The sequence below is a fragment of the Nicotiana tabacum genome, chromosome 19 (assembly GCF_000715075.1).
Source record: "Nicotiana tabacum cultivar K326 chromosome 19, ASM71507v2, whole genome shotgun sequence".
Lineage (NCBI taxonomy): Eukaryota > Viridiplantae > Streptophyta > Magnoliopsida > Solanales > Solanaceae > Nicotiana > Nicotiana tabacum.
In genome coordinates, this window is record NC_134098.1 from 126,589,813 (window position 1) to 126,616,016 (window position 26,204).

General features: G+C 40.2%; 2 protein-coding genes across 6 annotated transcripts; both read left to right on the top strand.

Moving 5' to 3' along the window:
* The first annotated feature begins 5,402 nt into the window (after positions 1–5,402).
* On the top strand, positions 5,403–9,972 carry LOC142173298 (putative pentatricopeptide repeat-containing protein At1g26500). 3 transcript variants are annotated; one of them, XM_075238595.1, is made up of 4 exons: positions 5,403–6,808; positions 7,538–7,637; positions 7,734–9,438; positions 9,529–9,972. In XM_075238595.1, the coding sequence occupies exon 1, from the start codon at positions 5,641–5,643 to the stop codon at positions 6,682–6,684; it is 1,044 nt and encodes a 347-aa protein (XP_075094696.1). In that variant the 5' UTR covers positions 5,403–5,640; the 3' UTR covers positions 6,685–6,808; positions 7,538–7,637; positions 7,734–9,438; positions 9,529–9,972. The 3 variants fall into 3 exon arrangements, with proteins under 3 accessions (XP_075094696.1, XP_075094694.1, XP_075094695.1); XM_075238593.1 differs by having other exon boundaries at positions 7,538–9,438; XM_075238594.1 differs by lacking the exon at positions 7,734–9,438 and having other exon boundaries at positions 7,538–7,733.
* An 11,472-nt stretch (positions 9,973–21,444) lies between these two features.
* Positions 21,445–26,014, top strand: LOC142161787 (putative pentatricopeptide repeat-containing protein At1g26500). 3 transcript variants are annotated; one of them, XM_075238598.1, is made up of 4 exons: positions 21,445–22,850; positions 23,580–23,679; positions 23,776–25,480; positions 25,571–26,014. In XM_075238598.1, exon 1 carries the CDS (start codon positions 21,683–21,685, stop codon positions 22,724–22,726), a length of 1,044 nt encoding a protein of 347 aa, XP_075094699.1. In that variant the 5' UTR covers positions 21,445–21,682; the 3' UTR covers positions 22,727–22,850; positions 23,580–23,679; positions 23,776–25,480; positions 25,571–26,014. The 3 variants fall into 3 exon arrangements, with proteins under 3 accessions (XP_075094699.1, XP_075094697.1, XP_075094698.1); XM_075238596.1 differs by having other exon boundaries at positions 23,580–25,480; XM_075238597.1 differs by lacking the exon at positions 23,776–25,480 and having other exon boundaries at positions 23,580–23,775.
* Positions 26,015–26,204: the final 190 nt, after the last annotated feature.

Sequence of the window (26,204 nt, forward strand, 5' to 3'; positions counted from 1 at the left end):
CCGGAGTTAAATCAATACAGAAGACAATATCTCTGTCGGGTGGCATCCCCGGCAGATCTGCATGAAATACATCTGGAAATTCACAGACAACTGGAACTGAATCCATAGAAGGAACTTCCGCGCTGGGATCGCGAATATAAGCCAAATAAGCTAGATACCCCTTCTCGACCATACACCGAGCTTTCACATAAGAGGTAACCTTGCTGGTAGAATGGCCAAGAGTCCCTTTCCACTTTAGTTGAGGTAACCTCGGCATGGCTAAGGTCACCGTTTTGGCGTGACAATCCAATATAGCGTGATAAGGGGACAACCAATTCATACCCAAGATTACATCAAAATCTACCATATCAAGAAGTAGAAAATCCACGCTAGTCTCAAGACTCCCAATAATAACCACACACGAACGATAGACATGATCTACTACAACAGAATCTCCCACCGGTGTGGACACACACATAGAAGCACTCAGAGAATCACGAGGCACAACCAGGTATGAAGCAAGATAGGAGGACACATAAGAATAAGTAGTTCCTGGATCAAATAGAACTAAGGCATCTCTATGGCAAACTGGAACAATACCTGTGATCACTACATCGGATGACTCGGCCTCAGGCCTAGATGGAAAAGCATAGAATCAGGACTGGGCCCCACCACTTTGAACCGCGTCCCTGTGACGACCTCTAACTGGCTGGCCTCTACCTCTAACGACTTGACCTCCACCTCTAGATGTCTGACCCATTCCCCTAGTTGGCTGGGCAGGTGGCGGAACAGCTGGTGCTGGAACCATAGCATGGGAACTCTACTGCTGTGAACTGCCCGATGCTTGAGGGCAAAATCTAGCAATGTGTCTCGGATCACCACAAGTATAACAAATCTTCGACTGTTGTGGCTGCTGACCCTGGAACTGGCCATGTCGACCTGGATAACCACTCTGATGACTCCGGATCAGAGGTGCATTAATAGGAGCTGGTGGTGCACTGTAAGCTAGCTAGTCGGAATGAGACACAAAAGGGCCGTGACCACCTGAAGCACTATGGGATGCCTGGAGCGCTGAAAGAAATGGCCTGGGAGGATGGCCTCTACCAAAATTACCCTTGCCTCCAGATGAGGCATCATTGATCCCACCGAACTGACGAGACCTCTTATCACACCCCTTCCCTCTCTCCTATGCAAGAACCATCTCGATCCTCCTCGCAGCATTAGCAGCCGCCTGAAAGGAAATCTCACTTTCGGTCTCCTTGGCCATCTGAAGCCTGATAGGGTGAGTGAGTCCCTCAATAAACCTCCTCACTCTCTCTCCCTCCGTAGGTAGTAAAAGGATAACATGACGGGCTAAATCCACAAAACGGGTCTCGTACTGAGTAACAGTCATACTGCCCTGCTGTAGACGCTCAAATTGCCTGCGGTAATCCTCTTTCAATGTGATAGGGAGGAACTTTACTAGAAATAGCCGTGAGAACTGCTCCCAGGTCAATGCAGGCGATCCAACTGGTCTGGTCAATGTATAATCTCTCCACCCCCTCTTGTTGGAACCCGTTATCTGAAATACAGAAAAATCGACCCCATTGGTCTCAACTATACCCATGTTCCACAATACCTCATGGAAGCGGTCAAGATAATCCCATGGTCCTCAGAAGGTGTACCACTGAAGTGAACTGGAAAGAGCTTAGTAAACTTATCCAGTCTCAATAAGGCCTCAGAAGACATGGCGGACCTATCACCGACCTGTGCCGCAACAACTGGCTGAACTACCCCAACTGGCGGGGCTGTTGGAGCCCGATACTGGGGAGCCATCTGCTCCATAGCGGGAGTAGCGGGAGTTTGTGCTCCTCCCCCAGTCTATGAGATGGCTGGTGCCACTAGAAACGTACCATTCTGGGCCACGCCCTCCATAAGACTCACCAAACGGACTAGAGTGTCCTGAAGCACTGGAGTAGCTATGAATCCTTCCGGGACCTGAACTGGTCCAACTGGTGCAGTATGAACTGGAACCTCATCCTGAATATCCACCAGAGGTTCTACAACAGGTCCTGCTACTCGAGCTCTAGACTGAGCTCTACCTCTGCCTCTGCCTCGGCCTCTATCACGACCTCGGCCTCGACCTCTACCCCTGGTCATAGTTACCACCGGGGGCTCTGGTCCTTGTCCATCAGTAGATGTATTACGTGTTCTCGCCATCTGCGAGAGAATAAGAATAGAATGGTTCAATTATCAATGATAGAATAAAATCGCATGACAGAATAAGAAAGAAGTGATATTGTTCCTAAACTTCATAGCCTCTGAAATATAAGTACAGATGTCTCCATAACGATCCTTCAGACTCTACTAAGCTTGCTCGTGACTCGTGAGACCTAAGTAACATAGTGCTCTGATACCAATTGTCACGACCCGAAATTCCCACTTTCGGGACCGTGATGACGCCTAACATTTCACTTGCTAGGCAAGCCAACGTTAGAATAATCTTAACTATTTTTAAACAAATTAAATTAAATGGAAGTCAATTACTAAAATAAAGTGCGGAAGACCATAACTATCGAATCATCAAAATACATCCCCGAATTTGGTGTCACAAGTGCACGAGCTACTAAAATAATACAAATAAAGATCTGAATAAAATTCAAGATGTTTGAAAGATAGTACACAACTAAGATAAGATAGAAGGTGACTTCAGAACTGCGGGCGCTGTGCAGTTATACCTCAAGTCTCCTCTGGGTAGCTGAATCCGAGCAAGTCTATGGTACTCCGTTGGGACCAACTCTAAAATCTGCACAAGAAGTGAAGAGTGTAGTATGAGTATAACCGACCCCATATACTCCGTAAGTGTCGAGCCTAACCTCGACGAAGTAGTGACGAGGCTATGACAAGACACGTACGTAAACAACCTGTACAAGCATATACAAATACGAAGCAACAATAACACAATCGTTAACAATTTATAAATCTGGGATGAGACATGTGAAGGGGGATGATATAATAATTTCAGCAGGAAAATTATCACCTAGCATCCAATTAATTCCTTAACAGTAAAATGAGCAACTGATAATATGAAAATGGCACGGCAGCACCCTTCGTGCTTTTGGTCTCATTCCTCCTATAAACTGATAAATAAATAATAATTGGCACGGCATCACCCTTCGTGCTTTAACTCTCTCTTGGCACGGCATCACCCTTCATGCTTTTACACTCTCTGAAAATGGCACGACATCACCCTTCGTGCTTTTACTCTAAAAATTGACACGGCAACACCCTTCGTGCTTTTACACTCTTTCTCACGATGACAATGATAGTATAAATAATAAAAATGGCATGACATCACCCTTCGTGCTTTTACACTCTTTCTCACCATATTCAACAATAATTAAATCAATAACAATTCCATGAATAATGATCAAATAATCAATAATAAACTTAAACATGAATATCTTAATTAAATAAATAATTATTCAAAATTAATTAAATTCCTCCAACATGCTTTGACTCAACCGCAATGCATAAGTACTCGTCACCTCATATATACGTTGTACCCGCACATTAAATCACGTAGCAAATAACCAAATAAAATCCTACTCTCTCAATTCAAGGTTAACCACGACACTTACCTCGCTTGTAACCAAATTCAAGATTTCAATAAAACTTTGCCTCGCGAATTCATGTCAGAAGTCCTCAAATCTAGTCATAAACAATTCAATATACTCAATATAAATCGTAGGAATTAATTCCATATGAATTTACTAATTTTTCGGATTAAAATCCTAAATTCATCTCAAAAATCAACAGTGGGCCCCATGTCTCGAATCTCAGAAAAACTTATGAAAGCCGACTACCTGTTCCTAGACGAGTCCAACCATACAAAAATTATCAAATTCCGATGTAAAATGTACCTTCAAATCTTAAATTTTCGTTTTTGGAAAGTTTTACAAAAATTTTAATTTCTTCCATATAAATCCGAAATAAATGATGAATATAGACATGGATTTATGAAATATAATCACTCTTAGTTATAGAACACTTACCCAATTCAAAGTCGTGAAAAATTCCTTTGGAATCGTCTAAATCCAAGACTCAAAACTAGAAAATGAGTAAAAATGGCTAACTTCTGATTTTATGGGTTATGTCCAGGAATTTTCACATCCGCAAACACTTGACCGCATCTGCGGTTCCGCTTTTGCTTAAGTTGGGGTCGCTTCTGTGGGCTGGTTCGCTTCTGCGGACTCGCTTTTGCGAAGAAGAGTTCGCTTTTGCGTAAGGTTGCCCCTTCCCGCTTTTTTCGCTTCTGCGACGCGTGGACCGCTTCTGCGGTCACGCTTTCTGCGATAGCCCGTCCACTTTTTCAGACTGTCCAATTCTGCGAGCTTGCATCTGCGGTCTAAAATCCACAGGTGCGATTACACTAGAAGGCCAAAATTTCAGATTTTCCTTAAGTCCAAATTTTAATCCGTTAACCATCCGGAATCCACTCGAGGCTCCCGGGACCACAAAAAAATACTCCAACAAGTTCTAAAACATCATACGAACTTAGCCGAGACCTCAATTCACATCAAACAGCTTTAAAACCGCGAATCCTACCCCAATTCAAGCTTAAGGAACTTAAAATTTTTTAATTTCTACATTTGATGCCGAAACCTATCAAATCAAGTCCGATTGGCCTCAAATTTTGCACACTAGTCATAAATGACATAACGGACCTATTTAAATTTCCAAAATCGGATTCCGACCTTGATAGCAAAAATTCAAATCCATGGTCAAATTTGGAAATCTTTAGCCTTTAAATTTCTAATTCCCGTTAAATGGCCATAACTTGAGCTAGGGACCTCCAAATTAAATTTCGGGCATACTCCCTAGTCCCAAATCACGATACGAACCTATCAGAACTGTTAAAAGACTGATCCGGGTCCATTTGCTCAAAATATTGATCAAAGTCAACTTAATTGAGTTTTAAGGCTCTATTTCACATTTTAATCAATTTTTCATATAAAAACTTTCTGAAAAATCATACGGATTACGCACGCAAGTCGAGGAATATTGAATAGTGCTATTTGAGGTCTTATAACACATAAATAATTATTAAATTTAAAGATGACCTTTTGGGTCATCACATTTGCATCTCCAATTGATTCCCAATGATTGTTGCCTTTCCCTTCCATGCCAAGTTTACATGGGAGTATGGAAGATCAACAGGTTTATTTACACCTGTGTTGTCTCCTGTAAACTTGATTGTCCTTGTACCAATATTCATACCAACATTCTGCCTTTCCATAAGTCTAGTTTGTGATTCTGATAGAATACTAGGCCTTAATGGAGCTTCAGGACCATCATCAACATCAGAAAAATGATCCAAAGTTGGAGTAGGCATAAAGATAAATGATTGACTGCTGCCAATGCCTTGACTTGTTTGAGACACTTGGGGTGCTGATAAACTGATATCTTCACTTTCTTCTTGTGACTCCAACACCTCATCATCATCAGTGTCTTGATCAAGCAAAGTCCTTTGTCTTTTGGCTGGCTTCTTAACCCTAGATGTATGCCCATCATTTGATGGCTTCCTTCTTTGTCACTTTCTGCCCAGTCAATGGCTGTTTAATGCAAAAAAGAAATAGATAATAATGCCTTGAAGCTATTCTAGATGATGACGCCTTTAGTATGGCCAGAGATCTGTTTGGTGAAATGCTTGAAAGAAACATCACAGATCAGCTTTCTTGGAATATCATGATTAGATACCTGTGTGATAATAAAAGGCTGAATGACGCCTTGAAGTATCTTGCTGGAATGACTGTTTCCTCCATTAGCCCTGATTCATCAACATATTCTGCTCTCATCATTGGCAACTGCAAATTAGGTGAATGTGACAATGCTTTGGCTTTGTTTCATCTACTTAGTGCCAAAGCTGGGTTAAATATAGATTTGATATCATATGCTCAACTTATTGAGTGTCTTTGCCAGAAGGAAAAGATTCAGGAAGCTGCTGAAGTATTTTGCTTCATGTCAACAAGGAAATGCGCTCTTCAGTCCATCCCGTTTGACAAGCTTATGAAGGGACTTTGTACTAGTGGCTACGCTGGTAGAGCAATCAAAATGCTACCATTGGCATATTATTCTGGTACATTGTCTTCTACTGCTGCTTACAACAGCGTATTGCAAGGCCTATTCAGTTTAGGCAGAGAAAGTGATCTCTTTATAGTGATCTCGAGAATGATCATAGATGGTTGTACCCTGGATGCGGAAACATATTGCATTCTCATTCGGGGCATGACTTCACTTGAGCGTATAGAGAAGTCCGCCCTGTTCTTGGGTTCAATGCTTAGTCGGGGTCTATCACCAGATTCGGAAACACTTGCTGAACTTCTAGAATATCTGGTGAAAAACTCTCAGGTCCATGTGATACTTTCTTCAGTAGATAAACTCGTCGCAGAATTTGAAGTTGTTGATTCAGCTATGTACAACATGCTGATAAATGCCCTCTTGAAAGAGGGATACAAAAACAAGGCCTCTTTCTTACTGGATTTGATGTTGGAAAAGGGATGGGTCCCTGATGCTAGTACTCACGCTTTATTAGTCGGTTCCAGCGTGGAAGATGAAACATTTTCCAAAAAGCGTTCCCATGACAGTTTGATCACACAGGATACTGTTGGCAATATACTTGCTGAGGGTCTGGGGAATTCAGATGGACCTGACTACAGACTATAATACTGTAATTGGGAGATTGTTTCAGCAATCAACTTGAATGGTACCTAAATTTGGAATATAGGTGGTCTGAAGCAAATTATGATGTATTTTCTCTACAAGACTGATCTACAAACCACACCTAAAAGTAAGTTCCTTGTGTTATTTATTTCTTTCAGTTTCTTGTATAAACTTTACAAATACTTTGATATTTTAATAGCTCTGTAGAGTTAATCATTTTAGTTTAATCCTAATTTTTAGTCATTTTGTGTAATCTGAAGATGACATTACCTTCTCAATGGGGTTATACTGTTTATCATACTTTAGAAAATTATGTCTTCTGATAGTTATTAGTTAAACTATAGAAAGGAAACTTTTATGATAGTTCAGAGTTTATCCCATGATACTCATTTTGCTGCGGTTACTTCACATTTGTAAATTCAATTCTCAATATTTGCATCATACTGCTAAAGATCATAAACAAAATAGATGTTTCGGAATGTTCTACCTCAAAACTGATCTTTTACTGGCTGAGACGAGAACAATTGACCGCAGATAGAACAACAGGTTTCTTTAATTTGCTTTACACTTTTGTGAGATGAAAGAACCACTTCAAATGTACAATTAAAAATTTGATGTAGCCTGCTTTGAAGAAATCCAATGCTACTTTTAAGTTTCTCAATATTTAACTTAATTTAATCAATCACTTCATCAATTTTTGTAACTTGATATATATCCAAATCCAATATAATTCTTATTACATTCCATTCTAGTAGTTTGGAAGTCTGCCACATGTTTGAATTGTCTATTGATTATGATGTACACATTGTGAAGTTTTGCTGTAACTAATAGCTGAATATTAATATCGATTATGCAGTGACAACGAAAGCTGGCTTGACATCCAGTGTTTAGCATTCCTATCAGCAGCGATGAATTGTAATACCATTCTCGCTATTATCAGTTCAATATCGGTGCAGGTGAATAGACCTTCTTTTGTTGTTATGGTGGTGTTTTAGCCAGCTAACACAGACGCAACTAATGCACTGGGTACCTTCTACTTTTCACCAACACAGGTAACCGATAACTATCTCCGCAGAGGCTTAGATTACAAATAACAACAACAACAACCCAGTAAAATCCCACTAATGGGGTCTGGGGAGGGTAGTGTGTACGTAGACCTTACCCCTACCCCGAAGGAGTAGAGAGGCTGTTTCCGAAAGACCCTCGGCTCAAAAAAACAAAAAGACAAAAGAGGCAAAAAGAGGCAAAAAGGGAGACAATATTAGTATCACAACATCAATCATAGGATAAATAGGAATACCATTAAATTCAGAAGAAAGATGTAAAGTAAAGGGAGACAATATTAGTAAATATTAGTATCACCACAATAGTCATAAGAAAAATAGGAACCTCATAAAATCTAGAAGAAAGATGTAAAGCAAAAACGATAGCTAGTAAATAGGACCTGCACTGAAAAGAGAAATAGTAAGCCACAACATTCCCACTAGTTATCTTAGGGGAAAAAAAAAAAAAAAAAAGAAACCTACATGGCTAGTCCCACCATGTTACGAAGTAAGGCACGACTCAACTACCTCCTAACCTACAACTCTTATACTCGACCTCCACATCTTCCTATCAAGTGTCATGTCCTCGAAAATCTGCGACCTCCACATCTTCCTATCAAGTGTCATGTCCTCGAAAATCTGGAGCCTCGCCATATCCTGCCTGATCACCTCTCCCCAATACTTCTTAGGCCGCCCTCTACCTCTTCTCGTGCCCTCCATAACCAGCTGCTCACACCTCCGCAGAGGCTTAGATTGATGAGAAGAAATCACCAAACATTTTTGCCTCTTCTGGGGTGCAGGTGATTAGCATACTACGCGAACCAATATTAAGGTCAAATGTATCATGTGCTGAGAAAATATGCAGTCGTAGACGTTGAGAAATATGTGCTCAGCTCAGTTTGACTGAGCTCAATTCTTGTGCTGCTCGGCTCATCTCCTTATGTGGAGGCCACGCACTATGTTCAGATCTTAACATTCTTTCGATACCCTTTCCTCAGATCAGGCAAGTCCAGGCTCGGCTAGAGATATTAAGAAGGAAGCTCAGAACACTGTTTAGTACTTGCACTCAAGCTTTGCCTGAAATGTCTGTTGATGTACTCGCTCAATTTTGAGATATAAATTTTCTTTTATAAGTCAACTCGGCATAGTGAGTTACGTTGTTACTTGCACTCAGACTCCTCAACATTGTATTCAGAACAGAAATGAATGAAATAGTGTTCCTTCGTTCTTTCGAATATCTTAACAGCAGATGAGCATAGAAAATACGGAAAAGGGCCTGATATGCCCCTCTACTATGGTATATTGTTCAAAATACTGTCCCCCGTTATACTTTCCGTACCTAAAAACCCTTACCGTCCAACAAAGTAGTATATTTGTCCCTATTTTAACGGCTGGGATACGTGACACTCTTTGAAAGACCAAGACACTCCACTTCACTAAATAAATCCAACCCGCCCCAGTTCCCTTGCCCCGCCCGACTAAATAAACCCATAAATAAAAAACCCACCGTAAAAACACAAACAAAACATCAAAATTCTAGGGTTTCTTCGTCGCTCCCTTGTTTAGTATTCAGCTGGTCAGAAACTGCTTTACGATGTCGGGAAATAGCTGTTTGTCGAAGAAGATCTGCCGTTGTGGGGAAGTTGCTAATCACTTTACTTCAAAAACTCTCTTAAACCCCAATAGAAGATTTTACAAATGTCCTAAACCTGAGGTACTTTTTATTTCTCTATTTCGATTTCTGTTAAAATTTCCAACTTTATAGTGTTCAATCATTGAATTTATTTTGTTGTGGTTTGTGTAGAGTGAATGATGTGGGTTTTGGGAATGGCATGATGAAGAGTTTCCTGATGCTGCGTTAATTGTAATTAACAATGTAAGATTAGAAGCTACAAATCGCGAGATTAAGATGTTGAATGTTTCGTTGGAAGCTCTTAAGGTTGAAAGAGACGGGCTGACTGAAAAGTTTGAACTCATAGAGGCTATGAAGAATTTTGAAGTTAAAAGAAATATGGAATTGGAAGCAAAAGTGGTGAAGTTGAAGATGACCATCACAATTTTATGCTCGCTAATAGTTGGATTTGCATTATCCTCTATAATGAAGTGAAATTATGTTGAATTTTTTTTTGTAGAAGGGAATGTTGTATCTGCAGTTTCCATGAATATTGGTAGTTAGTCTTAGATGTTTAATGGTTGAATTTTTATTGTAATGACATTGTTAAGTTAATGATTATTGGCAATTTGTTTATGATGATTCTGGCAATTTGTTTATGATGATTCTGGCAATTTGTTTATGATGATTCTGTTAACCAAATGCTAACAAACAACCATCCCAATTCGAACAGAAGACAGAGGTGGTCTTCAAGCATATTTCTGGTCTGCTCAAAATGAGCTCCTTCAAGCAGACACAACACCAGTAATAAATACAACAACAGTCACAAAATCTGCTTCAGGACATCGATTAATTTACTAAAATCGGGCAACAGAAAAAAATAGTGAATGAACTACTACATAATTCAGCAAGTCATAAGTTTGACAATTACATCAAATTGAAGAAGTGGATGCCACTGCTATAACTTCAAAAACTCACTCAACCTTAGTCATAACAAGGCATCCAATTCCAAATGCTAACACTAAAAAATAAAAAATAAATCAAGTGTTTCAGTTTCACTTAAGCACATGTAAGATGCTACCAACTAACAAAACAAGTCATAATCAGATTATCAAGGACACTTTCTTGTCTTCAACTTCCCAATTCTTTGTCTTGTTTGCTGTCACGACCCGAAATTCCCACCTTCGGGAACGTGATGACGCCTAACATTTCACTTGCTAGGCAAGCCAACGTTAGAATAATCTTAACTATTTTTAAACAAATTAAATTAAATGGAAGTCAATTACTAAAATAAAGTGCGGAAGACCATAACTATCGAATCATCAAAATACATCCCCGAATTTGGTGTCACAAGTGCACGAGCTACTAAAATAATACAAATAAAGATCTGAATAAAATTCAAGATGTTTGAAAGATAGTACACAACTAAGATAAGATAGAAGGTGACTTCAGAACTGCGGGCGCTGTGCAGTTATACCTCAAGTCTCCTCTGGGTAGCTGAATCCGAGCAAGTCTATGGTACTCCGTTGGGACCAACTCTAAAATCTGCACAAGAAGTGAAGAGTGTAGTATGAGTATAACCGACCCCATATACTCCGTAAGTGTCGAGCCTAACCTCGACGAAGTAGTGACGAGGCTATGACAAGACACGTACGTAAATAACCTGTACAAGCATATACAAATACGAAGCAACAATAACACAATCGTTAACAATTTATAAATCTGGGATGAGACATGTGAAGGGGGATGATATAATAATTTCAGCAGGAAAATTATCACCTAGCATCCAATTAATTCCTTAACAGTAAAATGAGCAACTGATAATATGAAAATGGCACGGCAGCACCCTTCGTGCTTTTGGTCTCATTCCTCCTATAAACTGATAAATAAATAATAATTGGCACGGCATCACCCTTCGTGCTTTAACTCTCTCTTGGCACGGCATCACCCTTCGTGCTTTTACACTCTCTGAAAATGGCACGACATCACCCTTCGTGCTTTTACTCTGAAAATTGACACGGCAACACCCTTCGTGCTTTTACACTCTTTCTCACGATGACAATGATAGTATAAATAATAAAAATGGCATGACATCACCCTTCGTGCTTTTACACTCTTTCTCACCATATTCAACAATAATTAAATCAATAACAATTCCATGAATAATGATCAAATAATCAATAATAAACTTAAACATGAATATCTTAATTAAATAAATAATTATTCAAAATTAATTAAATTCCTCCAACATGCTTTGACTCAACCGCAATGCATAAGTACTCGTCACCTCATATATACGTTGTACCCGCACATTAAATCACGTAGCAAATAACCAAATAAAATCCTACTCTCTCAATTCAAGGTTAACCATGACACTTACCTCGCTTGTAACCAAATTCAAGATTTCAATAAAACTTTGCCTCGCGAATTCATGTCAGAAGTCCTCAAATCTAGTCATAAACAATTCAATATACTCAATATAAATCGTAGGAATTAATTCCATATGAATTTACTAATTTTTCGGATTAAAATCCTAAATTTATCTCAAAAATCAACAGTGGGCCCCATGTCTCGAATCTTGAAAAAACTTACGAAATTCGAACACCCATTCCGAGATGAGTCCAACCATACAAAAATTATCAAATTCCGATGTCAAATGTACTTTCAAATCTTAAATTTTCGTTTTTGGAAAGTTTTACAAAAATTTCAATTTTTTTCATCTAAATCCGAAATAAATGATGAATATAGACATAGATTTATGAAATATAATCACTCTGGGTTATAGAACACTTACCCAATTCAAAGTCGTGAAAAATTCCTTTGGAATCGCCTAAATCCGAGACTCAAAACTCAAAAATGAGTAAAAATGGCTAACTTCCGATTTTATGGGTTCTGTCGGGGCCTTTTCGCATCTGCGGACACTTGACCGCATCTGCGGTTCCGCTTTTGTGGAATTGGGATCGCTTTTGCGGGCTGGCTCACTTCTGCGGACTCGCTTCTGCGAAGAAGAGTCCGCTTCTGCGTAAGGCTGCCCCTTCCCCTTTTCCCACTTCTGCGACAGCCCGTCCGCTTCTGCGAGGCATGGCTCGCTTCTGCGATCTAGCATCTGCAGTCTAAAATCCGCAGGTGTGATTACACCAGAAGGCCAAAATTTGAGATTTTCCTTAAGTCCAAAATTTAATCCGTTAACCATCCGGAATTCACCCGAGGCCCCCGAGACCTCAACCATTTACACCAACGAGTCCTAAAACATTATACGAACTTAGTCCAGACCTCAAATCACATCTAACAACTTTAAAACCGCGAATCCTACCCCAATTCAAGCTTAAGGAACTTAAAAATTTTTAACTTCTACATTGGATGCCGAAACCTATCAAATCAGGTCCGATTGACATCAAATTTTGCACACTAGTCATAAATAACATAACACACCTATTCAAATTTCCAGAATCAGATTCCGACCCCGATATCAAAAATTCAAATATGTGGTCAAACTTTGAAAATCTTTAGCCTTTAAATTTCTAGTTTCCACTAAATAGCCATAACTTGAGCTAGGGACCTCCAAATTAAATTCCGGGAATACGCCCAAGTCCCAAATCAAGATACAGACCTACCAGAACTGTCAAAACACTTATCCGAGTTCGGTTTCTCAAAATGTTGACCAAAGTCAACTTAATTGAGTTTTAAGGTTGTATTTCACATTTTAATCAATTTTTCATATAAAAACTTTCCGAAAAATTATACGAACTGCGCAAGCAAGTCGAGAAATGATGAATAGTGCTATTTGAGGTCTCAGAACACAGAAATAATTATTACATTTAAAGATGACCTTTTGGGTCATCACATTCTCCACCTCTAAAACAAACGTTCGTCCTCGAATGGAATTAGAAATGTACCTGAGCTGGTAAAAAGGTGTGGATATTTACTTCGCATGTCCGACTGGGACTCCCAGGTAGTTGTCTCAATTGATTGACCTCTCCATTGCACCCGAACTGAAGGATAACTCTTAGACCTCAACTGTCGGACCTGCCGGGCTAGAATAGCTACCGGCTCCTCTTCGTAAGTCAAATCCTTGTCCAATTGGACCGAGCTGGAATCTAACACATAGGACGGATCACCATGATATTTTCGGAGCATAGACACATGGAACACCTGATGAACCACTGATAAACAAGGTGGTATTGCAAGCCTGTAGGCTACTTCCCACCCTTTCAAGAATTCTAAAGGGTCCTATATACCTAGGGCTTAACTTGCCCTTATTTCCAAACCTCATTACACCTTTCATAGGTGAAACCCGGAGCAATACTCTTTCTCCAACCATGAATGCAATATCATGAACCTTACGGTCGACATAACTCTTTTGCCTAGACTGAGCTGTGCAAAGTCGATCCTGAATAATTTTGACCTTATCCAAGGCATCGTGTACCAAATCGCTACCCAACAACCCAGCCTCTCCCGTTTCAAACCATCCAACTGGCGAACGACATTGCCTTCCTTATAATGCTTGATATGGAGCCATCTGAGTGCTCAACTGGTAGCTGTTATTATAGGCAAACTCCGCAAGTGGCAAAAACTGATCCCAAGAACCTCCAAAGTCTATAACACAAGCGCGAAACATATCTTCAAATATCTGAATAGTGCGCTATGGCTGTCCGTCTGTATGTGGATGAAATATTGTACTCAACTCAACCCGCGTGCCTAACTCACGCTGTACAACCCTCCAGAAGTGCGAAGTGTACTGGTACCTCGATCAGAAATGATATACACGGGCACACCGTGAAGGCGGACAATCTCGCGGATGTAAATCTCTGCTAACCACTCTGAAGAATAGGTAACTGCTACTGGAATGAAATGTACTGACTTGGTCAACCTGTCCACAATGACCCAAACTGCGTCGAATTTTCTCTGAGTCCGTGGGATCCCAACAACAAAATCCATAGTGATACACTCCCACTTCCACTCAAGAATTTCTAACTTCTAAAGTAAACCACCAGGTCTCTGATTCTCGTACTAGACTTGTTGACAATTTAGACACCGAGCTACATATGCAACTATATCCTTCTTCATTCTCTTCCACCAATAATGTTGCCGTAAATTTTGATACATTTTGGCGGCATCTGGATGAATAGAATACCAGAAACTGTGTGCCTCTTCAAGAATTAATTCACGAAGCCCATCCACATTAGGCACACAAATACGACCCTACATTCGCAGAACTCCATCTTCCCCCACAACAACCTGTTTGGCATCACCGTGCCGCACCGTATCCTTAAGGACAAGCAAATGAGGATCATTATATTGTCGATCTCTAATATGCTCATATAAAGAAGACTGAATGACTGTGCAAGCTAGAACCCGACTGGGTTTTGAAACATCTAACCTCACGAACTGATTAGCCAAAGTCTGAACATCTGTAGCTAACGGTCTCTCATCAACCTGAAATATACGCAAGACTGCCTATACTCACAACCTTTCTACTCAAAGCATCGACCACCACATTGGCCTTTCCGAGGTGATACAAAATGGTGATATCATAGTCTTTCAAAAACTCGAACCATCTTCTCTGCCTCAAATTGAGATCTTTTTGCCTGAACAGATACTGTAGGCTACGATGATCAGTGGATACTTCACACGAGACACCATAAAGGTAATGCCTCCAAATTTTCAAAGCATGGACAATGGCTGCCAATTCTAAATCATGAACAGGATAATTCTTCTCGTGAACTTTCAAATGCCGCGACGCATATGCAATCACCCTGCCATCTTGCATCAATGCTGCACCAACCCTAATGCGAGATGCGTCACAATACACCATATAAGATCCTGAACCTGTGGGTAATACCAACACTGGCAATGTAGTCAAAGCGGTCTTGAGCTTCTGAAAGCTCAACTCACACTCGTCTGACCATCCAAATGGGGCACCCTTCTGGGTCAATTTGGTCAGTGGGGATGCTATGGATGAACACCCCTCCACAAACCGGCGATAATAACCTGCCCAACCCAGGAAACTCCGAATCTCTATAGTTGAAGTAGGTCTAGGCCAATTCTGAACTGCCTCAATCTTCTTAGGATCCATTTTTATGCCTTTTGTCGATACAACATGACCCAAAAGGCAACTGAGTCTAACCAAAATTCGCATTTTAAAAATTTGGCACATAACTGATTATTCTTCAAAGTCTGAAGCATAATTCGAAGATGTTGCTCATGCTCCTCTCGACTGCTGGAGTAAATCAAGATATCATCAATGAATACAACCACAAAAGAATCCAAATAGGGTCTGAACACCCGGTTCATCAAATCCATAGATGCTGCTGGGGCATTTGTCAGCACAAATGACATCACTAGAAATTCGTAATGCCCATACCGAGTCCGAAAAGCTGTCTTAGGGACATCAAATGCCTTAATCTTCAACTGATGGTAACCAGACCTTAAGTCGACTTTTGAAAATATCTTGACACCTTGAAGCTGATCGAATAAGTCATCAATTCTTGGCAACGATACTTGTTTTTGATAGTGGCCTTGTTCAACTGCCGATAATATATACACATCCGTATAGAGCCATCTTTCTTCTTTACAAATAGTACTGGTGCACCCCAGGGCAAGACACTGGGTCTACTGAATCCCTGATCAAGCAAGTCTTGTAACTGCTCCTTCAATTCTTTCAACTCCGGCGGGGCCATACGTGGGATAGAAATGGGCCGAGTGCCCGGAGTTAAATCAATACAGAAGACAATATCTCTGTCGGGTGGCATCCCCGGCAGATCTGCATGAAATACATCTGGAAATTCACAGACAACTGGAACTGAATCCATAGAAGGAACTTCCGCGCTGGGATCGCGAATATAAGCCAAATAAGCTAGATACCCCTTCTCGACCATACACCGAGCTTTCACATAAGAGGTAACCTTGCTGGTAGAATGGCCAAGAGTCCCTTTCCACTTTAGTTGAGGTAACCTCGGCATGGCTAAGGTCACCGTTTTGGCGTGACAATCCAATATAGCGTGATAAGGGGACAACCAATTCATACCCAAGATTACATCAAAATCTACCATATCAAGAAGTAGAAAATCCACGCTAGTCTCAAGACTCCCAATAATAACCACACACGAACGATAGACATGATCTACTACAACAGAATCTCCCACCGGTGTGGACACACACATAGAAGCACTCAGAGAATCACGAGGCACAACCAGGTATGAAGCAAGATAGGAGGACACATAAGAATAAGTAGTTCCTGGATCAAATAGAACTAAGGCATCTCTATGGCAAACTGGAACAATACCTGTGATCACTACATCGGATGACTCGGCCTCAGGCCTAGATGGAAAAGCATAGAATCAGGACTGGGCCCCACCACTTTGAACCGCGTCCCTGTGACGACCTCTAACTGGCTGGCCTCTACCTCTAACGACTTGACCTCCACCTCTAGATGTCTGACCCATTCCCCTAGTTGGCTGGGCAGGTGGCGGAACAGCTGGTGCTGGAACCATAGCATGGGAACTCTACTGCTGTGAACTGCCCGATGCTTGAGGGCAAAATCTAGCAATGTGTCTCGGATCACCACAAGTATAACAAATCTTCGACTGTTGTGGCTGCTGACCCTGGAACTGGCCATGTCGACCTGGATAACCACTCTGATGACTCCGGATCAGAGGTGCATTAATAGGAGCTGGTGGTGCACTGTAAGCTAGCTAGTCGGAATGAGACACAAAAGGGCCGTGACCACCTGAAGCACTATGGGATGCCTGGAGCGCTGAAAGAAATGGCCTGGGAGGATGGCCTCTACCAAAATTACCCTTGCCTCCAGATGAGGCATCATTGATCCCACCGAACTGACGAGACCTCTTATCACACCCCTTCCCTCTCTCCTATGCAAGAACCATCTCGATCCTCCTCGCAGCATTAGCAGCCGCCTGAAAGGAAATCTCACTTTCGGTCTCCTTGGCCATCTGAAGCCTGATAGGGTGAGTGAGTCCCTCAATAAACCTCCTCACTCTCTCTCCCTCCGTAGGTAGTAAAAGGATAACATGACGGGCTAAATCCACAAAACGGGTCTCGTACTGAGTAACAGTCATACTGCCCTGCTGTAGACGCTCAAATTGCCTGCGGTAATCCTCTTTCAATGTGATAGGGAGGAACTTTACTAGAAATAGCCGTGAGAACTGCTCCCAGGTCAATGCAGGCGATCCAACTGGTCTGGTCAATGTATAATCTCTCCACCCCCTCTTGTTGGAACCCGTTATCTGAAATACAGAAAAATCGACCCCATTGGTCTCAACTATACCCATGTTCCACAATACCTCATGGAAGCGGTCAAGATAATCCCATGGTCCTCAGAAGGTGTACCACTGAAGTGAACTGGAAAGAGCTTAGTAAACTTATCCAGTCTCAATAAGGCCTCAGAAGACATGGCGGACCTATCACCGACCTGTGCCGCAACAACTGGCTGAACTACCCCAACTGGCGGGGCTGTTGGAGCCCGATACTGGGGAGCCATCTGCTCCATAGCGGGAGTAGCGGGAGTTTGTGCTCCTCCCCCAGTCTATGAGATGGCTGGTGCCACTAGAAACGTACCATTCTGGGCCACGCCCTCCATAAGACTCACCAAACGGACTAGAGTGTCCTGAAGCACTGGAGTAGCTATGAATCCTTCCGGGACCTGAACTGGTCCAACTGGTGCAGTATGAACTGGAACCTCATCCTGAATATCCACCAGAGGTTCTACAACAGGTCCTGCTACTCGAGCTCTAGACTGAGCTCTACCTCTGCCTCTGCCTCGGCCTCTATCACGACCTCGGCCTCGACCTCTACCCCTGGTCATAGTTACCACCGGGGGCTCTGGTCCTTGTCCATCAGTAGATGTATTACGTGTTCTCGCCATCTGCGAGAGAATAAGAATAGAATGGTTCAATTATCAATGATAGAATAAAATCGCATGACAGAATAAGAAAGAAGTGATATTGTTCCTAAACTTCATAGCCTCTGAAATATAAGTACAGATGTCTCCATAACGATCCTTCAGACTCTACTAAGCTTGCTCGTGACTCGTGAGACCTAAGTAACATAGTGCTCTGATACCAATTGTCACGACCCGAAATTCCCACTTTCGGGACCGTGATGACGCCTAACATTTCACTTGCTAGGCAAGCCAACGTTAGAATAATCTTAACTATTTTTAAACAAATTAAATTAAATGGAAGTCAATTACTAAAATAAAGTGCGGAAGACCATAACTATCGAATCATCAAAATACATCCCCGAATTTGGTGTCACAAGTGCACGAGCTACTAAAATAATACAAATAAAGATCTGAATAAAATTCAAGATGTTTGAAAGATAGTACACAACTAAGATAAGATAGAAGGTGACTTCAGAACTGCGGGCGCTGTGCAGTTATACCTCAAGTCTCCTCTGGGTAGCTGAATCCGAGCAAGTCTATGGTACTCCGTTGGGACCAACTCTAAAATCTGCACAAGAAGTGAAGAGTGTAGTATGAGTATAACCGACCCCATATACTCCGTAAGTGTCGAGCCTAACCTCGACGAAGTAGTGACGAGGCTATGACAAGACACGTACGTAAACAACCTGTACAAGCATATACAAATACGAAGCAACAATAACACAATCGTTAACAATTTATAAATCTGGGATGAGACATGTGAAGGGGGATGATATAATAATTTCAGCAGGAAAATTATCACCTAGCATCCAATTAATTCCTTAACAGTAAAATGAGCAACTGATAATATGAAAATGGCACGGCAGCACCCTTCGTGCTTTTGGTCTCATTCCTCCTATAAACTGATAAATAAATAATAATTGGCACGGCATCACCCTTCGTGCTTTAACTCTCTCTTGGCACGGCATCACCCTTCATGCTTTTACACTCTCTGAAAATGGCACGACATCACCCTTCGTGCTTTTACTCTAAAAATTGACACGGCAACACCCTTCGTGCTTTTACACTCTTTCTCACGATGACAATGATAGTATAAATAATAAAAATGGCATGACATCACCCTTCGTGCTTTTACACTCTTTCTCACCATATTCAACAATAATTAAATCAATAACAATTCCATGAATAATGATCAAATAATCAATAATAAACTTAAACATGAATATCTTAATTAAATAAATAATTATTCAAAATTAATTAAATTCCTCCAACATGCTTTGACTCAACCGCAATGCATAAGTACTCGTCACCTCATATATACGTTGTACCCGCACATTAAATCACGTAGCAAATAACCAAATAAAATCCTACTCTCTCAATTCAAGGTTAACCACGACACTTACCTCGCTTGTAACCAAATTCAAGATTTCAATAAAACTTTGCCTCGCGAATTCATGTCAGAAGTCCTCAAATCTAGTCATAAACAATTCAATATACTCAATATAAATCGTAGGAATTAATTCCATATGAATTTACTAATTTTTCGGATTAAAATCCTAAATTCATCTCAAAAATCAACAGTGGGCCCCATGTCTCGAATCTCAGAAAAACTTATGAAAGCCGACTACCTGTTCCTAGACGAGTCCAACCATACAAAAATTATCAAATTCCGATGTAAAATGTACCTTCAAATCTTAAATTTTCGTTTTTGGAAAGTTTTACAAAAATTTTAATTTCTTCCATATAAATCCGAAATAAATGATGAATATAGACATGGATTTATGAAATATAATCACTCTTAGTTATAGAACACTTACCCAATTCAAAGTCGTGAAAAATTCCTTTGGAATCGTCTAAATCCAAGACTCAAAACTAGAAAATGAGTAAAAATGGCTAACTTCTGATTTTATGGGTTATGTCCAGGAATTTTCACATCCGCAAACACTTGACCGCATCTGCGGTTCCGCTTTTGCTTAAGTTGGGGTCGCTTCTGTGGGCTGGTTCGCTTCTGCGGACTCGCTTTTGCGAAGAAGAGTTCGCTTTTGCGTAAGGTTGCCCCTTCCCGCTTTTTTCGCTTCTGCGACGCGTGGACCGCTTCTGCGGTCACGCTTTCTGCGATAGCCCGTCCACTTTTTCAGACTGTCCAATTCTGCGAGCTTGCATCTGCGGTCTAAAATCCACAGGTGCGATTACACTAGAAGGCCAAAATTTCAGATTTTCCTTAAGTCCAAATTTTAATCCGTTAACCATCCGGAATCCACTCGAGGCTCCCGGGACCACAAAAAAATACTCCAACAAGTTCTAAAACATCATACGAACTTAGCCGAGACCTCAATTCACATCAAACAGCTTTAAAACCGCGAATCCTACCCCAATTCAAGCTTAAGGAACTTAAAATTTTTTAATTTCTACATTTGATGCCGAAACCTATCAAATCAAGTCCGATTGGCCTCAAATTTTGCACACTAGTCATAAATGACATAACGGACCTATTTAAATTTCCAAAATCGGATTCCGACCTTGATAGCAAAAATTCAAATCCATGGTCAAATTTGGAAATCTTTAGCCTTTAAATTTCTAATTCCCGTTAAATGGCCATAACTTGAGCTAGGGACCTCCAAATTAAATTTCGGGCATACTCCCTAGTCCCAAATCACGATACGAACCTATCAGAACTGTTAAAAGACTGATCCGGGTCCATTTGCTCAAAATATTGATCAAAGTCAACTTAATTGAGTTTTAAGGCTCTATTTCACATTTTAATCAATTTTTCATATAAAAACTTTCTGAAAAATCATACGGATTACGCACGCAAGTCGAGGAATATTGAATAGTGCTATTTGAGGTCTTATAACACATAAATAATTATTAAATTTAAAGATGACCTTTTGGGTCATCACATTTGCATCTCCAATTGATTCCCAATGATTGTTGCCTTTCCCTTCCATGCCAAGTTTACATGGGAGTATGGAAGATCAACAGGTTTATTTACACCTGTGTTGTCTCCTGTAAACTTGATTGTCCTTGTACCAATATTCATACCAACATTCTGCCTTTCCATAAGTCTAGTTTGTGATTCTGATAGAATACTAGGCCTTAATGGAGCTTCAGGACCATCATCAACATCAGAAAAATGATCCAAAGTTGGAGTAGGCATAAAGATAAATGATTGACTGCTGCCAATGCCTTGACTTGTTTGAGACACTTGGGGTGCTGATAAACTGATATCTTCACTTTCTTCTTGTGACTCCAACACCTCATCATCATCAGTGTCTTGATCAAGCAAAGTCCTTTGTCTTTTGGCTGGCTTCTTAACCCTAGATGTATGCCCATCATTTGATGGCTTCCTTCTTTGTCACTTTCTGCCCAGTCAATGGCTGTTTAATGCAAAAAAGAAATAGATAATAATGCCTTGAAGCTATTCTAGATGATGACGCCTTTAGTATGGCCAGAGATCTGTTTGGTGAAATGCTTGAAAGAAACATCACAGATCAGCTTTCTTGGAATATCATGATTAGATACCTGTGTGATAATAAAAGGCTGAATGACGCCTTGAAGTATCTTGCTGGAATGACTGTTTCCTCCATTAGCCCTGATTCATCAACATATTCTGCTCTCATCATTGGCAACTGCAAATTAGGTGAATGTGACAATGCTTTGGCTTTGTTTCATCTACTTAGTGCCAAAGCTGGGTTAAATATAGATTTGATATCATATGCTCAACTTATTGAGTGTCTTTGCCAGAAGGAAAAGATTCAGGAAGCTGCTGAAGTATTTTGCTTCATGTCAACAAGGAAATGCGCTCTTCAGTCCATCCCGTTTGACAAGCTTATGAAGGGACTTTGTACTAGTGGCTACGCTGGTAGAGCAATCAAAATGCTACCATTGGCATATTATTCTGGTACATTGTCTTCTACTGCTGCTTACAACAGCGTATTGCAAGGCCTATTCAGTTTAGGCAGAGAAAGTGATCTCTTTATAGTGATCTCGAGAATGATCATAGATGGTTGTACCCTGGATGCGGAAACATATTGCATTCTCATTCGGGGCATGACTTCACTTGAGCGTATAGAGAAGTCCGCCCTGTTCTTGGGTTCAATGCTTAGTCGGGGTCTATCACCAGATTCGGAAACACTTGCTGAACTTCTAGAATATCTGGTGAAAAACTCTCAGGTCCATGTGATACTTTCTTCAGTAGATAAACTCGTCGCAGAATTTGAAGTTGTTGATTCAGCTATGTACAACATGCTGATAAATGCCCTCTTGAAAGAGGGATACAAAAACAAGGCCTCTTTCTTACTGGATTTGATGTTGGAAAAGGGATGGGTCCCTGATGCTAGTACTCACGCTTTATTAGTCGGTTCCAGCGTGGAAGATGAAACATTTTCCAAAAAGCGTTCCCATGACAGTTTGATCACACAGGATACTGTTGGCAATATACTTGCTGAGGGTCTGGGGAATTCAGATGGACCTGACTACAGACTATAATACTGTAATTGGGAGATTGTTTCAGCAATCAACTTGAATGGTACCTAAATTTGGAATATAGGTGGTCTGAAGCAAATTATGATGTATTTTCTCTACAAGACTGATCTACAAACCACACCTAAAAGTAAGTTCCTTGTGTTATTTATTTCTTTCAGTTTCTTGTATAAACTTTACAAATACTTTGATATTTTAATAGCTCTGTAGAGTTAATCATTTTAGTTTAATCCTAATTTTTAGTCATTTTGTGTAATCTGAAGATGACATTACCTTCTCAATGGGGTTATACTGTTTATCATACTTTAGAAAATTATGTCTTCTGATAGTTATTAGTTAAACTATAGAAAGGAAACTTTTATGATAGTTCAGAGTTTATCCCATGATACTCATTTTGCTGCGGTTACTTCACATTTGTAAATTCAATTCTCAATATTTGCATCATACTGCTAAAGATCATAAACAAAATAGATGTTTCGGAATGTTCTACCTCAAAACTGATCTTTTACTGGCTGAGACGAGAACAATTGACCGCAGATAGAACAACAGGTTTCTTTAATTTGCTTTACACTTTTGTGAGATGAAAGAACCACTTCAAATGTACAATTAAAAATTTGATGTAGCCTGCTTTGAAGAAATCCAATGCTACTTTTAAGTTTCTCAATATTTAACTTAATTTAATCAATCACTTCATCAATTTTTGTAACTTGATATATATCCAAATCCAATATAATTCTTATTACATTCCATTCTAGTAGTTTGGAAGTCTGCCACATGTTTGAATTGTCTATTGATTATGATGTACACATTGTGAAGTTTTGCTGTAACTAATAGCTGAATATTAATATCGATTATGCAGTGACAACGAAAGCTGGCTTGACATCCAGTGTTTAGCATTCCTATCAGCAGCGATGAATTGTAATACCATTCTCGCTATTATCAGTTCAATATCGGTGCAGGTGAATAGACCTTCTTTTGTTGTTATGGTGGTGTTTTAGCCAGCTAACACAGACGCAACTAATGCACTGGGTACCTTCTACTTTTCACCAACACAGGTAACCGATAACTATCTCCGCAGAGGCTTAGATTACAAATAACAACAACAACAACCCAGTAAAATCCCACTAATGGGGTCTGGGGAGGGTAGTGTGTACGTAGACCTTACCCCTACCCCGAAGGAGTAGAGAGGCTGTTTCCGAAAGACCCTCGGCTCAAAAAAACAAAAAGACAAAAGAGGCAAAAAGAGGCAAAAAGGGAGACAATATTAGTATCACAACATCAATCATAGGATAAATAGGAATACCATTAAATTCAGAAGAAAGATGTAAAGTAAAGGGAGACAATATTAGTAAATATTAGTATCACCACAATAGTCATAAGAAAAATAGGAACCTCATAAAATCTAGAAGAAAGATGTAAAGCAAAAACGATAGCTAGTAAATAGGACCTGCACTGAAAAGAGAAATAGTAAGCCACAACATTCCCACTAGTTATCTTAGGGGAAAAAAAAAAAAAAAAAAGAAACCTACATGGCTAGTCCCACCATGTTACGAAGTAAGGCACGACTCAACTACCTCCTAACCTACAACTCTTATACTCGACCTCCACATCTTCCTATCAAGTGTCATGTCCTCGAAAATCTGCGACCTCCACATCTTCCTATCAAGTGTCATGTCCTCGAAAATCTGGAGCCTCGCCATATCCTGCCTGATCACCTCTCCCCAATACTTCTTAGGCCGCCCTCTACCTCTTCTCGTGCCCTCCATAACCAGCTGCTCACACCTCCGCAGAGGCTTAGATTGATGAGAAGAAATCACCAAACATTTTTGCCTCTTCTGGGGTGCAGGTGATTAGCATACTACGCGAACCAATATTAAGGTCAAATGTATCATGTGCTGAGAAAATATGCAGTCGTAGACGTTGAGAAATATGTGCTCAGCTCAGTTTGACTGAGCTCAATTCTTGTGCTGCTCGGCTCATCTCCTTATGTGGAGGCCACGCACTATGTTCAGATCTTAACATTCTTTCGATACCCTTTCCTCAGATCAGGCAAGTCCAGGCTCGGCTAGAGATATTAAGAAGGAAGCTCAGAACACTGTTTAGTACTTGCACTCAAGCTTTGCCTGAAATGTCTGTTGATGTACTCGCTCAATTTTGAGATATAAATTTTCTTTTATAAGTCAACTCGGCATAGTGAGTTACGTTGTTACTTGCACTCAGACTCCTCAACATTGTATTCAGAACAGAAATGAATGAAATAGTGTTCCTTCGTTCTTTCGAATATCTTAACAGCAGATGAGCATAGAAAATACGGAAAAGGGCCTGATATGCCCCTCTACTATGGTATATTGTTCAAAATACTGTCCCCCGTTATACTTTCCGTACCTAAAAACCCTTACCGTCCAACAAAGTAGTATATTTGTCCCTATTTTAACGGCTGGGATACGTGACACTCTTTGAAAGACCAAGACACTCCACTTCACTAAATAAATCCAACCCGCCCCAGTTCCCTTGCCCCGCCCGACTAAATAAACCCATAAATAAAAAACCCACCGTAAAAACACAAACAAAACATCAAAATTCTAGGGTTTCTTCGTCGCTCCCTTGTTTAGTATTCAGCTGGTCAGAAACTGCTTTACGATGTCGGGAAATAGCTGTTTGTCGAAGAAGATCTGCCGTTGTGGGGAAGTTGCTAATCACTTTACTTCAAAAACTCTCTTAAACCCCAATAGAAGATTTTACAAATGTCCTAAACCTGAGGTACTTTTTATTTCTCTATTTCGATTTCTGTTAAAATTTCCAACTTTATAGTGTTCAATCATTGAATTTATTTTGTTGTGGTTTGTGTAGAGTGAATGATGTGGGTTTTGGGAATGGCATGATGAAGAGTTTCCTGATGCTGCGTTAATTGTAATTAACAATGTAAGATTAGAAGCTACAAATCGCGAGATTAAGATGTTGAATGTTTCGTTGGAAGCTCTTAAGGTTGAAAGAGACGGGCTGACTGAAAAGTTTGAACTCATAGAGGCTATGAAGAATTTTGAAGTTAAAAGAAATATGGAATTGGAAGCAAAAGTGGTGAAGTTGAAGATGACCATCACAATTTTATGCTCGCTAATAGTTGGATTTGCATTATCCTCTATAATGAAGTGAAATTATGTTGAATTTTTTTTTGTAGAAGGGAATGTTGTATCTGCAGTTTCCATGAATATTGGTAGTTAGTCTTAGATGTTTAATGGTTGAATTTTTATTGTAATGACATTGTTAAGTTAATGATTATTGGCAATTTGTTTATGATGATTCTGGCAATTTGTTTATGATGATTCTGGCAATTTGTTTATGATGATTCTGTTAACCAAATGCTAACAAACAACCATCCCAATTCGAACAGAAGACAGAGGTGGTCTTCAAGCATATTTCTGGTCTGCTCAAAATGAGCTCCTTCAAGCAGACACAACACCAGTAATAAATACAACAACAGTCA

Coding starts and splice junctions, on each gene's coding strand:
- LOC142173298 (XM_075238593.1), top strand. CDS start 5,641: ATGGCCAGAGATCTGTTTGGTGAAATGCTTGAAAGAAACATCACAGAT.
- LOC142161787 (XM_075238596.1), top strand. CDS start 21,683: ATGGCCAGAGATCTGTTTGGTGAAATGCTTGAAAGAAACATCACAGAT.